Here is a 13,679-nt window from a genome sequence, read left to right as displayed (position 1 = left end):
GGGGTTTTTAATTATTACTTAATACCCTTATTGGTCAAATTGTACTTCTTGAAACAATACTTTGCAAAAGCAAGCATATATTGCACAAATGGTTTCAGTGAATTACTCAGCATAAGATAAAACAGTTGCTTGGATTGGGACAGGTGAACAGAACACCAAGAAATGATCTGCTGAGATGGGAAGGTCACATGGATGAGCTAGATCTTACCTTCTTGTTTAATCTGGAGAAAAGGAGGCTCAGGGGAGACCTTATCACTCCCTACAATTACCTGAAAGGAGGTTGTAGTGAGGTGGGTACTAGCCTCTTCTGTCAGGTGGCTGGAGATAGGATGAGAGGAAATGGCCTCAAGTTGTGACAGGGGAGGTTTAGATTGGATATTAGGAAAAATTTCTTTACTGAAAGGGTTGTCAGGTATTGGACCAGGCTGCCCAGGGAAGTGGTTGAGTCACCATCCCTGGAGGTATTCAAAAAGCATGTAGACAAGGCACTTCAGAGCACGGTCTAGTGGGCATGGTTGATGGTTGGACTCAATAATCTTGAAGGTCCTTTCCAACCTAAATGATTCTATGATTCTTAATGCAGACTGTAATAGTGATTGTGAATGCAATTGTAGCATATGAGCTAAATTAACTGTGCTTTAATAATTTAAAACTGAATAAGGTGTTCGTCTTCATGGCAGATTTTGTAGTCAAAAAACTATAAATTTCCTAGCTTTATCCATGCATGTTGAGTGGTTCCAGCTATAGTATTAAACCTGTACTATCCCATTTCTGACCAGCGCATGGTCACTTTTGGCTGCTCCTGCCTTTGTCCATCACAGCATAAGGCTTGCACCTGGCCAGCCACATGGTCTTAGGATAAGAGCAAAGAATCCAATCATCTTGCCTGTATTTGAAGTTTTTGCTTAAAAAAAAGTAGTAACAAAGAAAGAATTTAGATGTATAGGGGAGAGGACTGGCAAGTTATAGCTGTGAGGGAAAGCATAATGGAGAAAAACTATTTTCTTTCAACATGGGCACTGTCAAGCTAGCTGGGGAGGAAACTATCTTGTGCAGTGACAAGCTGAACCTATTTGGACTCCTTTGTGACATGCTGACTTGTTAAAATCAGTGTGTTTTGAATGAATTAAAGGAGAAAAGAAACTGATAGAGTAGATGAAATGTTGAGAGGAACTGGTTATTTTGATTTAAGAAAGCTGGTGTAAGATTATATGAAGTGATTTAACATGGATAGTTATCAGAAGCCAAAAGCACACTATTTTGCAGGAATGTTCCCTCACACTGCTCCTTTTGCCAGCATATACATAGGCTTAACTTAGACTTACGACTTACCACATGCCTTGATGCCTGGCATGAAAGAACCCATGTCATAAGGGATAGTGAATATTCATTTCAGTCCTTCATTGCATTATATAATGAAATTAAAAACTTCCATTAGGGAAGCAATTTGTGGCATTTTAAAGATGTTAGAGAGACATAAATTGTGCACATGTTTCGCTCTAGTCTTACACTCCTGTAATGAATACATACATAGCTAGATGACCTTTTAAGGGCAGATCTTTCTTGCATGGAATCAAAGATCAGATAATCTTTCCAGAATAATGATCTGTTAGGTCTACTCGGAAGTACAGCTGTGCTTTGTAAACTTATTTCCTCTTTTCATTCTAGGTTACAGTGGTCTGTGCTTCAATCACAGGCAGAGAAATAAACAGCAATCTGTGCTGTAGCTTTGTATCGCTCAGTTGCCTCGAGTCATTACTTTTAATGAACTGTTTGTTTCTGAATTAAGCAATAAAGACAGATGATTAGGGGAGACTGTCCTGAATCATGCAATATGACTACTGTGCTTTGATCAGTGCAATGATCAAGAAACTGGCTGAGTGGGGAAGAACAAATTGTTGTTATTAAAAAAAAAAAGCAAAGCAAAACAAAACAAAACAAAACCCCCAAACAATCTGAAAAACCTGATGGATTAAGTCAAGTGTAATTGTTCTGTGAGGAAGAGTGGACAACTGATCTGTTAACACAGACAAGAGGATAAAACACCTGTACCAGCTCTATCTTTGTAAGAAATCTGGAAGAGACCATCTTCTATTTCTCCCCTCTGTAAAGTTTGTGACACCCAGGATGGCATGTCCAGCTCTTCACTGAGAGGGAAACATGTAAAAAAATATTTTGCAAGAGGAAAGAAAGAACTTGTGTCTAGGAGATACAATGAATGTGAAAAGTTCACCTGTTTAAATCAGTAGAAGGATTAAGTTCATATAACAATTACAGTTTGGAAAAAAATACTTGTGTATATTTTATGGAAATAGATGTAGCAGTATTTAATACTTTTCTTGAACTAAATACATCTTTTATTGATTTCATTATGGTTGTAATACATTATGTACTTACCTTCTACAGCTGTATTTTTGCAAAACTGATACATCTCCATAGCCATTTTGTATTTAACATAATAATGCACTTCAGTCCATTTTTTCCAAAGTAATAAACATTCCCACTAAGTGAAAAGATTTGGTCCCACATTATGCATTTTATATCCTGCTCTGATTGTTCTTACTCTTTTTATTTACTATTGTCATAGGTGATAGGGGATTCACTTCTTCCTCACACTGGCAGGACATCCCATCCACAGTTGCTTAAGCAATATCAGGGCATCCAAGGAGTTTGCTCATGTGAATAATTGTGCTCAGCTTAATTTATGACTTTTTAAAGCCTCCCAAATACCTATGTATTGAACACAAAGGAAGCCCTAAAATAGTAGCATAAATCTACTCAGAGTGACTACCGACTGGGAATTAAGCCAACCACATAGCAATGGGTGCAACAACAGAACAAAAATACAGAGCCAGGTCTCAGACTAAGAAAACAGTTTATCTGACCGCTTCATCACAGCAATCATCTGCAGACAGTTGCCTTTGCAATGACATATGTTTGCACAGGAGGCTGGGGAGACAGCAAAATGATAGTTTAAGACTAGCTTTCATCAAAACAAAATCAGACAGGAGCCAGATTTCCCAATGTACTGTGATAGACGTAACTTCCTCTATTATATGGCTCGGAAAAGCAAATAGCTGAAATTAGTATTTTTTGTCTTCGCTATTCATTCTTTTCCTATTTAATGTCAGAATTCAGACCTGTGCTCTACTGGCATTGATATTAATTATTGCTCAGTTACTTACATGGAGGAAAAAAAGAGTATTTCATCCAAGTATCTAACCTGTTCCCATGTGAGTATTTGTATGTGCATGGCACTTACAGTCTATAAGTGAGATCAAGACCTCATTTGGTTAGCAGTGTGTATGCATTAAAATACACATAGGTATATTAATGCATATACACATTTTTTTATATATATATACACACACACACTTATTTTAATGATACGACACCTGTCCTTTGAGCCTAAATGGTAAAGAGAAATAAAGGTGAGGAGAAAGAAAATATTTTCCCTGAATGAAAATAGGTAGAGAAAGCTTAACTGAATTTTGGAAGTATAAATCATGCTGAGATAGGATGACAGTAGTATTCAGCAGGTCCCTGACCCATCATTGACAGTGTTATTTTATTTCAATATGTTCTTCCACTGCTAAAATATTAAGAAACTAAGGATATTTCTGTAACTTTTTCTTTTAAATTCTCATTATACTTCCTGTAGAATTTTTGAGGGAGGGGGAATAAATCATCTAAGATATATGTCATATTCTAATATCCAGCTGAAATAAAAAGAAAGTGGCAAAAAAAAAAAAAAGACAATGAAGTCATAAAGCAGAAAATGAAAGTGGTAAGTGTCAAAAGCATACACAAGGGGGAAAACCTTAAAAACCAAAAAATGATGAAAGAAAACTTCTCCTACAGAATAATTAGATTTCAAGATTTTGAAGGAACAGGAGCCTACGAATGACCTTCAAAGCATCCCAGCCTGTCTCTCAGAATTTATACACAGGACAGGAGGAACGTAAGAGCTTATCTTCATCATGAATGTTTTTGGCTTGATACCAATTGGCCTCATACTGTTGTGCACCACCACCATCTCCAGTCTTCAGTGTAATCACCTTCCTTTACAGCAAAGAAAAATGATTGAGAACAGCCTGCAACTTTTGGACAAAATGGGCAAAAAGTTTCCTCAACAATGTCTAAGAGAGAAAATGTCCTTCAGATTTCCTGAGCAGGTTCTAAAGCCCAGACAGAAAGAGGCTGTCAAAGTGGCCATTGAAGAGATCTTCCAACACATCTTCTATATCTTTAGCAAAAATCTGACTCTAGCTGCTTGGGATGGGACAGCTATAGAACAATTCCAAAATGGACTTTATCAGCAAATTGAGCAATTGGAGGCATGTGTAACCAAGAAGCAGACCCACTACTTTCACAGTAAAGAAGTCAACAGGCTGAAACTGAAAAAGTACTTCCAAAAAATAGACTGTTTTCTTAAAGACAAACAACACAACCTGTGCTCCTGGGAGATCAGCCGTGCAGAAATGAGGAGATGTCTTCAATTGATTGATAAAGTCGTAAGGAAGCTTAACAACTAAGGTACAAAGATTTTGACCTGACATAACTTAGCTTTAAAAATATTTATATTTATTATTTGTTCTATGATCTGTCTTGTGGCAGTGCTTCCAGTTCATTTTGATTCTATTTAAATAATTATGCTGCTGAAATTTATTTTTGCAAATGTAATGCATTATTCAATGTACGTGATTTTTTTTCCCTTGGTAAGCAAGCTGTCTACCCTAGCTATAAATTAATCTATATGACTTTTTAGTGAGGGTTACTCCATAGGAAGGGATTATAATCTTATGACAAATAGTGTCATCCTATGGTGTTTTCTGCTGCAAAAATGTGCTGCTACTTTCCATCTCTATTTCACCTACATATAGAGAATCACCTTAGAGGAATTGCTACATTTGTACTGAGCGAGATGGCAACAAAAATAAAGTAGTATATTGCTTATTTAAGTGGTCCTGGCTTCAGTTGAGACCATTCATTATTATTCAAAGTTTGTATGCTCTTTTACAAGAATGTATTTTTCTTTATGTTTCAGTCATTCTAACATTTGCTTTGTTCAGAGAGGTAAAGTAGTTCTAGAAGTATTTGTCTACATAGGATATTGTTTGCAGTAGCTATGTCTTCTGCAATAACTTCTCAGTTGGACACTGTTAACTTTTAATTGAAGTATCTTTGCCTTCTCTAACTGTCTGGGGGTAAGGCTTTTTTTCCTTCCTGCTGTGTTTCCAATTCATTTTAACTTCTTTCACAAGCTTATTTAAAATAACTTCTCTACATGAAACGACCCTAAAGCCACATCTGCCTGTGGCACATCCTGCTTCCTCATGGACATATTCATCCTGGCTACTGCAATCTCAAACATCACCATTCAGTGCTGTGTTTTATTGCTGCTTGAAATTTTCTGCCTCGTTCCCTTTGCTCACAAATTGACCCACAGAAACATATAGCCCTTGGTATGCCAATGAATTTACCCTCCAAACCACATAGCCTTGAGTAATAACTGCAATATAATAAAATTCTTTAAAACAACTTGCAACAAACTGGGCAAAATTCCACTAATTTCTGTGAGGTCAAGCCTGGATCTTACCCTTGGGAAATTGTCCCTGGGTAACTCCATTTCAAATGGTTGTGTTTTCCCTAGTCGCTTGCTCTGTGCTAGTAAGGGGCAAAGCAGAGTTGTATTCAGGCTCTGTTACCTAATGAATATTGGTAAAAATTTGGTTAAAAAACCAACAACTTCAAAAAAAAAGCTATTCCCTGTGGCCAAGGCTGATGTACATTTGGCACAGGCTTCTGAGTCTGGCATAAAGAACCAGAGGAGAGAGAGCATGGCGGTGGCTCCCAAGAGAGGGTGATGTTGGTCCCAGAGGACTGAAATTGCTAGCAGTTGGTTTAAGCATCAGGTGAGGAACCACTTTAAAGCTTTCCCTGATCTCCAGCTATTCAGAAGCATATCATTCTAAGGGGTGATAATAAAAAGGTACATCTAAACAAAAAATTGACTAGCAAGAACAATAGCAATGGTGCACCAGATCTCAGGTACCATATCTATGACACAGGTCTCTTTTGCAGGGTGTACATACTCTCCTCTCTACCACTCGTGGATACAAGCTAAAGAAGTGATGAGAGACATGGGTATCAGGTCTGAAGCTGAAATACCAGAAATAAAACCAGCTAACAACTTCACCACGATCCAGAACAATGGAAAAGACCAAAGAAACAGAGCAAAGTATCAGAGCAATTTCCACCTGGTGACAGATATCCCACCACAAATACTACAGCAAAATGTGTACTTCTTGGGCTTCGTAACTAACAGCACTTGAAATGGCCCCCCTGCGAAACTGTTTCAAATCTTATTTCTGCTGCTTGTTTGGTTTTTGCGCTTCTTCAAGCCTGTACAATAAAAGGACATTCAGTCTGCTTACCTTTCTGGCTCTGATGTCCTAGGTGGCTTCTGCAGTGCAGTAAACCGTTGTTGAAATGGCCTCATTTTTAATGAAACTTGAAAATAGCATGAAATATTTTCAACTGCTCTCTTATGAAGGATCCCAGTTTTTATTGTCTCACTTGCCTGCAGTGGGATTATGTTAATTCATGGCCCACTAATTGTTCAGAAACTCTCATACCATTAAGCTTTCTTTTTAGTTCATAACTGCCCTTAAAAATCTCATCACCAAATAAAAATATGTTTTGACATATTTAAGTCAACAGGGTACTTTGCAGTGCAGGAAAAAAACAGAACGGGCACTAGAGGGCAAAGTTAGATTATAGACAAGTGTAAGAATTGTAGGTGAATGTATATGTATTTTGGCAAGACAGCGTTTCAGCTTTTTATCAGCATGCTGCTTATCAATAAATTACTACTGGGTTCACAGAAGGGAGTTCAAAGAAAAACGAACTATTCTTGAAAGAAAGAAGAAGATCTCAGAGATGATGGACAGGTGCTCATAAACCAGCATTTGATTTCAATTACTTTTTGGTGAACTGTGAGGTAACATAAATTATTTTTACTGAGATTATGTCTAGAAGACCTATTTAAAGATGGGGACCCTGGAACAGACATAGTTGCTCAACAAATAAAAAAGGAAAAAAGAAAATAAAAACCCCAAAATATCTTCGGTTTATTCTTTTTTTTTAAAGAAAGGTAAAGAGTCTTTAAGGTAAAGGAAGAAAGCTGAGAGAGTCAGAAGATCCTCTCTCTTCTCCTTGCCATTGTAATCTTTCGGAACAACCTGTATTTCATCACCATTGTGTTACCAGATCAGCTGTATATTATGCCCCTGGCTAAGCGAAACCCTCTGGTATTTCTTCCAGTTAGTATTTTTCTAGAAGTTAAACAAATGTAGCAAAATATAGTTTTTAACATACATTATTTTCAAATGGAAATGAATAAAATACTGAACGTTAAGTCTCAAATCCTGGTTGAAATTTAACATAGATGAAACAAAATCCTTCCAAGATGGGACTGCTTGTAGGCCAAAAAGTTTCATAAATTTTCTAATAAGACTCATGCACCAGAGCTGTGCAGCACAGGTCCCAGTCACAGTTGTGGCTGTTCTCAATGGCTAGTCTCACAGCACCTTGTTTACATGTGCTGTGCTGCACTTTTTGGGAAACTGCACTAAAACTGATAGGGTTTCACCTATGCAGAGTCTGTTTTCTGGAGTGGATTTATGGGATTGGGGTCAAGCGCCTGGTATCCCACAAGGAACTTCAGAATAGGTACAGCAGAACTGAAGAATGCTTACTCCAGACTTCCCTCTGGAAAAAATTATTCACAAGTCATAGTCAACTAGAGCTTTCCAAAGCAATTCTTCCTTGGGTTTGGCCTGTTCTGCCAGCTCTGGCTTTACTTCATTTTTAAACTGGGAAAAAAGAAGAAAAAGCAAACCCAAAACAGAGGAAAAAACCCAAACCAAAACAAACCCAAAGCAAAATAGGATAAAAGTCTATATAAATAACTCTCCAAATAATCATCCAGGATTAGCCCTTGTTGCTAGGAAGGACAGCTGTGAACTCCTTCAGAGCAGCCATAGGGAAGTTGCAGTGGTGGCTGTGGTAGAGCCGGCAGACCAACACCAGGGTTGGGGAGGGGGGGCTGGAGAGGGGATCAGGAACTGCTGCTCATGGGGAGACAGTGCCCACGGACTGCTGCGTCCTGCCAGTCCTCACCCCTTCCAACCCACCCCGCCCCTTGTCGGGGGTAGTCCTAAACCGTTTCCCCCCTCCCAGTTGTGGGGGAACAGTGGGTCCTTCCAAGGAGCAACCAGAGAGGAGACCAAGAAATGAGGGTGACAAAGACACAGAATAAATCTTAAAAGAAAGCGCCAGTCCTCAGTTTTGACTGGCAGAATGAATTTACTTTGCTTTAGAAATCTAATGCAAAGCAAAAAAAAGTGAACAAAGCAAATAAGATTGCATTTGATACTTTCCAGTAAGGCGACTGCTTTTAATACCCCCAAATCTTCCTACTAATCCTCATATAGGCAAGGATGGGTCATTTATATCAGTGTTTCTCACACTGCTACTGTCAGGAAATCCTGGTAAGGTGCAAAGGCTTTTTTGGTGCTGAGGGTTCCTAGGGGAGCAAACTCTGACAGGGAAAGCGAGGACAATCTTTCTTCTCAGCCTGTGGACATGGCAGTGCCACAGCCCGTTCTGCAAACTGGGGGGGCAGCTGCAGTGCTGCCATGGGGCCTCCCCGCTGCAGCAACACCTTGCCAAGCCCACCTTGCTTCCAAACACAATTTAGGCTCTTCAGTAGTTGTGTCTTGGATGAATTCCTTTTCTCTCTGTACAACATCGAAATTGAAATCCCCAGCTCACGTGAACTGCCAGCCCTCTGTTTTAATTTCAGGGGGCCTGAGGATGAAGCAATGGCAAGTGATGAGTACAGAGAAATTCATGTCCTGCCTCAGTTCCCTCCACAAGAGGCTGCAAGGTTGATTCATTTTCTAAGACCAACCTTCCTGAGCCCAAGTGCTTGTGATTAGGCTTTTAAAACCACGTTACCTTCAGCAATGAAGAATTCAATCTTCTAAGCAAGTAATATAATACGCTTCTCAAAGCGTGGAAGTGAACACAGTTAACATTCCCCTCTACAAAATAACTGTTAAAACACAGTAATGCCTTTGCAAAGTCAAAATCCACATTAAGGCGATTAAATACTGAGATTTCAAATTGTGTATCTGTCCCCTGCACACCAGACACACCATGTCTACTCCCCATAACTCTTAGCGATGGCCATATTCCTCAAGTTTCTTATCTTGGTAGGCCAGAACCTACACAACTTCCTCAGGACTTAGCTGGAGTACTGTGTGTTACAGTTCATTTTCCCACAAAGGAAATATCTTGACAGACATATTTATATAAAACAGAAAGCTTTTCTTCTACCAAAAAAAAAAAGTCTGTTTGACTTAAAATATTTTTTTAAAACGTTGCTCTCTCTTTAAGCAATTAATATACTTTCTCTTCAAGTCTCTTCGGGTTCAAGGTGGACTCAGTTCTGGTCTCCACTGTTTGGAAAAAGCTCACGTTGGCTGTAACATCTTTTCTTGCAACTTTTTAATAGTTAAAAATAAGCTCCTGCTGCTTGTAGCGGACCTCACGCTGCTGTCCTTGAGACAAGCATTAAATCCTGACACAGCTACTCACATGTATTTAAAAAGGGTTTGTGCTGCATGTGATTACTGGTCACTAGAATTATTTCAGGATACTAAACCCTTCATTTTCTTTCTTTCTTTCTTTCTTCTTCTTCTTCTTTTTTTTTTTTTTTTTTTAAGAAAAATAGGGCACATCTCCCTCTCCTTCCCAGTTCCCCACAGAAGGGTAACGGTCACTATTTGTGCAAAGCATTAAACTCTTAGAAAATGTCAGCAACTATTATCGCAACTTCCGTTATGAATGACTTGGTAATGGCTAACACTTAAAAAAAGGGAAACCTCCCAGCTCATCAAGCAGTAATTCCTCCTTATTACTGTAGTGGCATATTTGGTGAGCCCATGGGTCCCATCCAGCAATGAAACTGAATGCAGTGAACTGGGAGGCACAGAGACTGTAGAAGCATGACTCATTTCAGAACTGGGTATGTCTTTGATATTTAGTTAATCCTTTCACTGCCTCCCTAGCAAAACCAGTGAACTTCCCACTCTGCTGAAAAGAGACTGGTTGGGAATGAGAAGGAAGGACACGAATCTCTACTAAAGGATATTTTTTAAAAAATGTAAAATGAGTGATGCTATTTACAGCACTCCCTGTCAGAAAATTAAACTGTAAAAAATTTTTACCCTAAAAAAATAATTATACTGTCCCTGAATACACAGATGCAGATTCTTTAAGAGTAGTTAGAACTAGGTTATAATAAGCAGCCTAAAAGAAGTCATCCTTTGCATCATAAAAATAAGTTGCTTCTATGTATAAATGGTTTTATGAAGAACAGGATTAAGGTGTATTGCAGAAACACAATGGTTTGCATTTTTATCCTATACTGAGAACATAGTAGTTTTCAATTGATTACCTCTGCCTAGGGATTGGGGTAGTATCTTGTAGTCTGGCAGATCAATGCTTGAAAATCACACACCGCAAAATCAACATATTCCTACAGAGTTGTAGGTCTTGTTGCAAGTACAAAGGTCAATCTAGAGGCCAGATGACCTGCTCCCTCAAAGGCTCCCAGGAAGTGGCAAGTAAGGAGAGTAAGGCTGTCACATCTCCTCAAAGTGACATTTTGGGAGGTCTGAACAGGAGCTGCGGGGAGGCTCTTGTCTGGCTGCCCTCATCCTTCCTCTTGTTCTGCTCCAGCTGCAGGGCAGTGGCAAGGAAATGGCACCTGTCCACTTTTTCTGAAATATCCCTGCCTGCATTGGAGCTGAAGTGTCCTGAAAGCTAGTAAATGCAAAAGATCACTCATAGATGGACAAAGCCAAACAGACTGGCTGGGATTTTTTTTCCTTCAAAAGCATTTGTGAACTTCATCCGTTTTTCAGCTGATGAAATTGTAAAACTAAAACTCCTGCCAGCTCTGTATCTGTTTGGCGGGCCCTTGTGGCACAACGCTTGCTCACCCAGTACACCTTTCCTCATCCTAAAGCAGCCAGGAACCTTGTCTGGTGTGACTTACTCTGTTAGATGCCACCAGCAAGTCAGCTCTGGTGAAGCAGGACCTGTTTGCAAGCCAGGGTCTCTGCTGAATTTACAAATTTGCCAAGGTGCGAAAGGCATGAAGCTGGCACAGCTGCTGCTTCCTCTTTGGCCCAGTTCGAAAGTATAGACAAAACCAGACACTTTTCCCTGTTAGTTGCTTGCAGTGTGGAGATGACTTTGCTTCCTCTGCTGCCGCTGCACAGCCTCCCTTTTCTCACTGGCAGTCTTGTTCACACGACATAAACACCAACCAAGCACTGTGCAAATACTCTGCCTGCTATCGAGAAGTAAGTGTCCAGTACTGCACCACATCAGCTCCATGGCCCCAGACAGCCCACGATTTACTCTTCTACTTTGTGGAGTGTGTGCTTCCAATTAAGCATGTGTTTAAGAGCTGTTAATTTACCAGTGCTTAAACTAGTGTAATCCATTGGCCAAAACATAGGCTTGAATTCAGGTAGCCAAAAATTCTAATCATGGAGGAAAAGAGACATAAAGTTAACAGTTAGGAACACTGAAAAGTAATTTTAAGACAAATGGTTTCTTTTCTTAAAGCACATCTGCATACTGCTTTTATAGCCAGGATTTGGAAACAAAAGCTATGCAGAAAAGAGGCAGATGTTTTATCCCAGTCATGTTTCCTATTTGAAGAGAATGAGATTCTTTCCGTATCACACGAAACATTTCAGGGCTGCTGTTAACTTTACGCATAAAGCACCCCTTTGCAATGGTTCCTGACACAACCACTGTGCGCAGACAGAACATGTTTTTCCCACCTCATGACGCAGGGAAACCAAATGTGGTTACAATCTGTTTAGATTTTGAGGAATCCAGGAGACTCAGGCTTAAGATGTGCTGAACAGTCATGAAGCTTATTATAAGAGAAGCCAGCAGTTATATACAAGTAATTTTTTTAATGCTGGCTAAGTAGTTTCTAGACAGAAGTTTGTCTGCAAGACAGGTAGCTGGAATGGAGAAGAAAGTTTATTTTCCAAAAATAAAAGCTAGATTTTTTCCAAGACTTATTCTAGTCTTCCCATATCCAGCTAGCATGTTCCAATAGTGTCATTTAATATTTGCTTTCATCTGAATGACCTTGCAGCTTACAAAATTGTTAAATGTTTTAAGCATAAAAGCCTTTCTCCAAACCCTATGTTCCTGGAAGCACTCCCACTTCCATGTAGTCTAATAAAAGCTGTTACAGGTCTTCCTTTCGCATACGCTTAGGCCATCACACTACAAAACCACCACTGCAAATCACACAGCTGGAGAGACCTTACAGGAGTTCAACTGCAAGTTATACACAGAAAAAACCTCTTATTTCAGAGAAGCATTTTTCTTGTGAAAAACAGATCCTAAGGGCTAGCATCAGGTCTGATTGGCCAGATTTACTACAACCCACCGGCTGCATTGTATCCTACACCTCCCAAAGAAGAATTTGAGTATCTTTGTAATAGTGGATTTATAAGCCCTGTACCTCAGCTCCACCGCTGCAGTGCACTGCCACTCAAATGGGTGTATTTATAATAGCACTATGGTTCGGGTCAGCAGCACACCTTTGAAGCAAATTTTCTACTTATTGCCCCTTGCAATGCCTCACTCCTCATCACAGGGCAGTCTTGGAGCGCACCAACATCACTCCTTTCACATGCCACCACACCAGGAGAATTTTTTTCCGGCAAGCCAGCGATGGGCGTCCAGTCCACAGGGCCCAAGGCGAGCCCTCGGGATGCCCCAGCGGTGGCCAGCACCTCCTCCGCACCAGTTGTTTCGCTCTAAGGCCCTGCCGGGGCAGGGTCCCCAGCACGGGGCAGAGCCCCGGGGCGCAGGGGGCTGCCGGCGGCCGCGGCCACCCCGCCGCCCCCCTCCGCCTGCCGCCAGGCTGCGCCAGGGGGGCAGCCAGCCCCGCGGAAGGGAACGGGTACCCGGCCCGCAAGCGCTTGCAGGTGCCCTTGTCACCTGCGGGAGCTTTAACCCGCAGCCGCCTGCCAGAGGGACTTCGCCGGTGACCTTCTGCCGCTTTTGAGCGCTTTCCTGCGGCTGGAGAAGAGCCGTTGCTGCCGCTGCCGGGTCTGGTTCCGGCCGAGCGAGCTCCGCTCCCGGGGCGTTGGTCGCTCCCTTCTCCTGCCAGCGGCTGGCGGGGTGGGAGCTGTTTTGCAAGAGCCATGGGCTGAGCCTTTCGAGAGCCGTCTGTTGTTTAACCCTTTGTTTAACGCTGATTTATCGTTTCCTCCCGAGAAAGAAAGACAATCTTTAGCCTGGAAAAATAGGGTGATTCTTGAGCAGTAGAAGCGAGCTGCCACACCAGCAGGAAGGCCAGGCGTAACTGCGCGACTCCTCTGCTGAGGTCCCAGGTGGGAGATGCGACCATGAAAAACAGTGTCCCGCTGTGTTTGCCAGGAAATCAGCCACTTGCCAGGGAGGCATTTCTCACCTCTCCAGGACACCACAGGGAGTGGAGATGGTCTTGCCAGGAGCTCAGTGCCACTCGCAGTAGGGGTGAGACCCAGCAAGGCACATTTTAT

At 41.0% G+C, this 13,679-nt stretch overlaps 1 protein-coding gene across 1 annotated transcript; it reads left to right on the top strand.

The window, feature by feature from the left end:
* The first annotated feature begins 3,877 nt into the window (after positions 1-3,877).
* On the top strand, positions 3,878-4,535 carry LOC142027079 (interferon epsilon-like). Its single transcript, XM_075020713.1, has one exon. The coding sequence runs from the start codon at positions 3,981-3,983 to the stop codon at positions 4,533-4,535; it is 555 nt and encodes a 184-aa protein (XP_074876814.1). The 5' UTR covers positions 3,878-3,980.
* Positions 4,536-13,679: the final 9,144 nt, after the last annotated feature.

Source organism: Buteo buteo, chromosome Z (genome assembly GCF_964188355.1).
Source record: "Buteo buteo chromosome Z, bButBut1.hap1.1, whole genome shotgun sequence".
Taxonomy (NCBI): Eukaryota; Metazoa; Chordata; class Aves; order Accipitriformes; family Accipitridae; genus Buteo; species Buteo buteo.
Note: the sequence above shows the minus strand (reverse complement) of the source record. Positions and strands in the feature narration are given on the sequence as shown.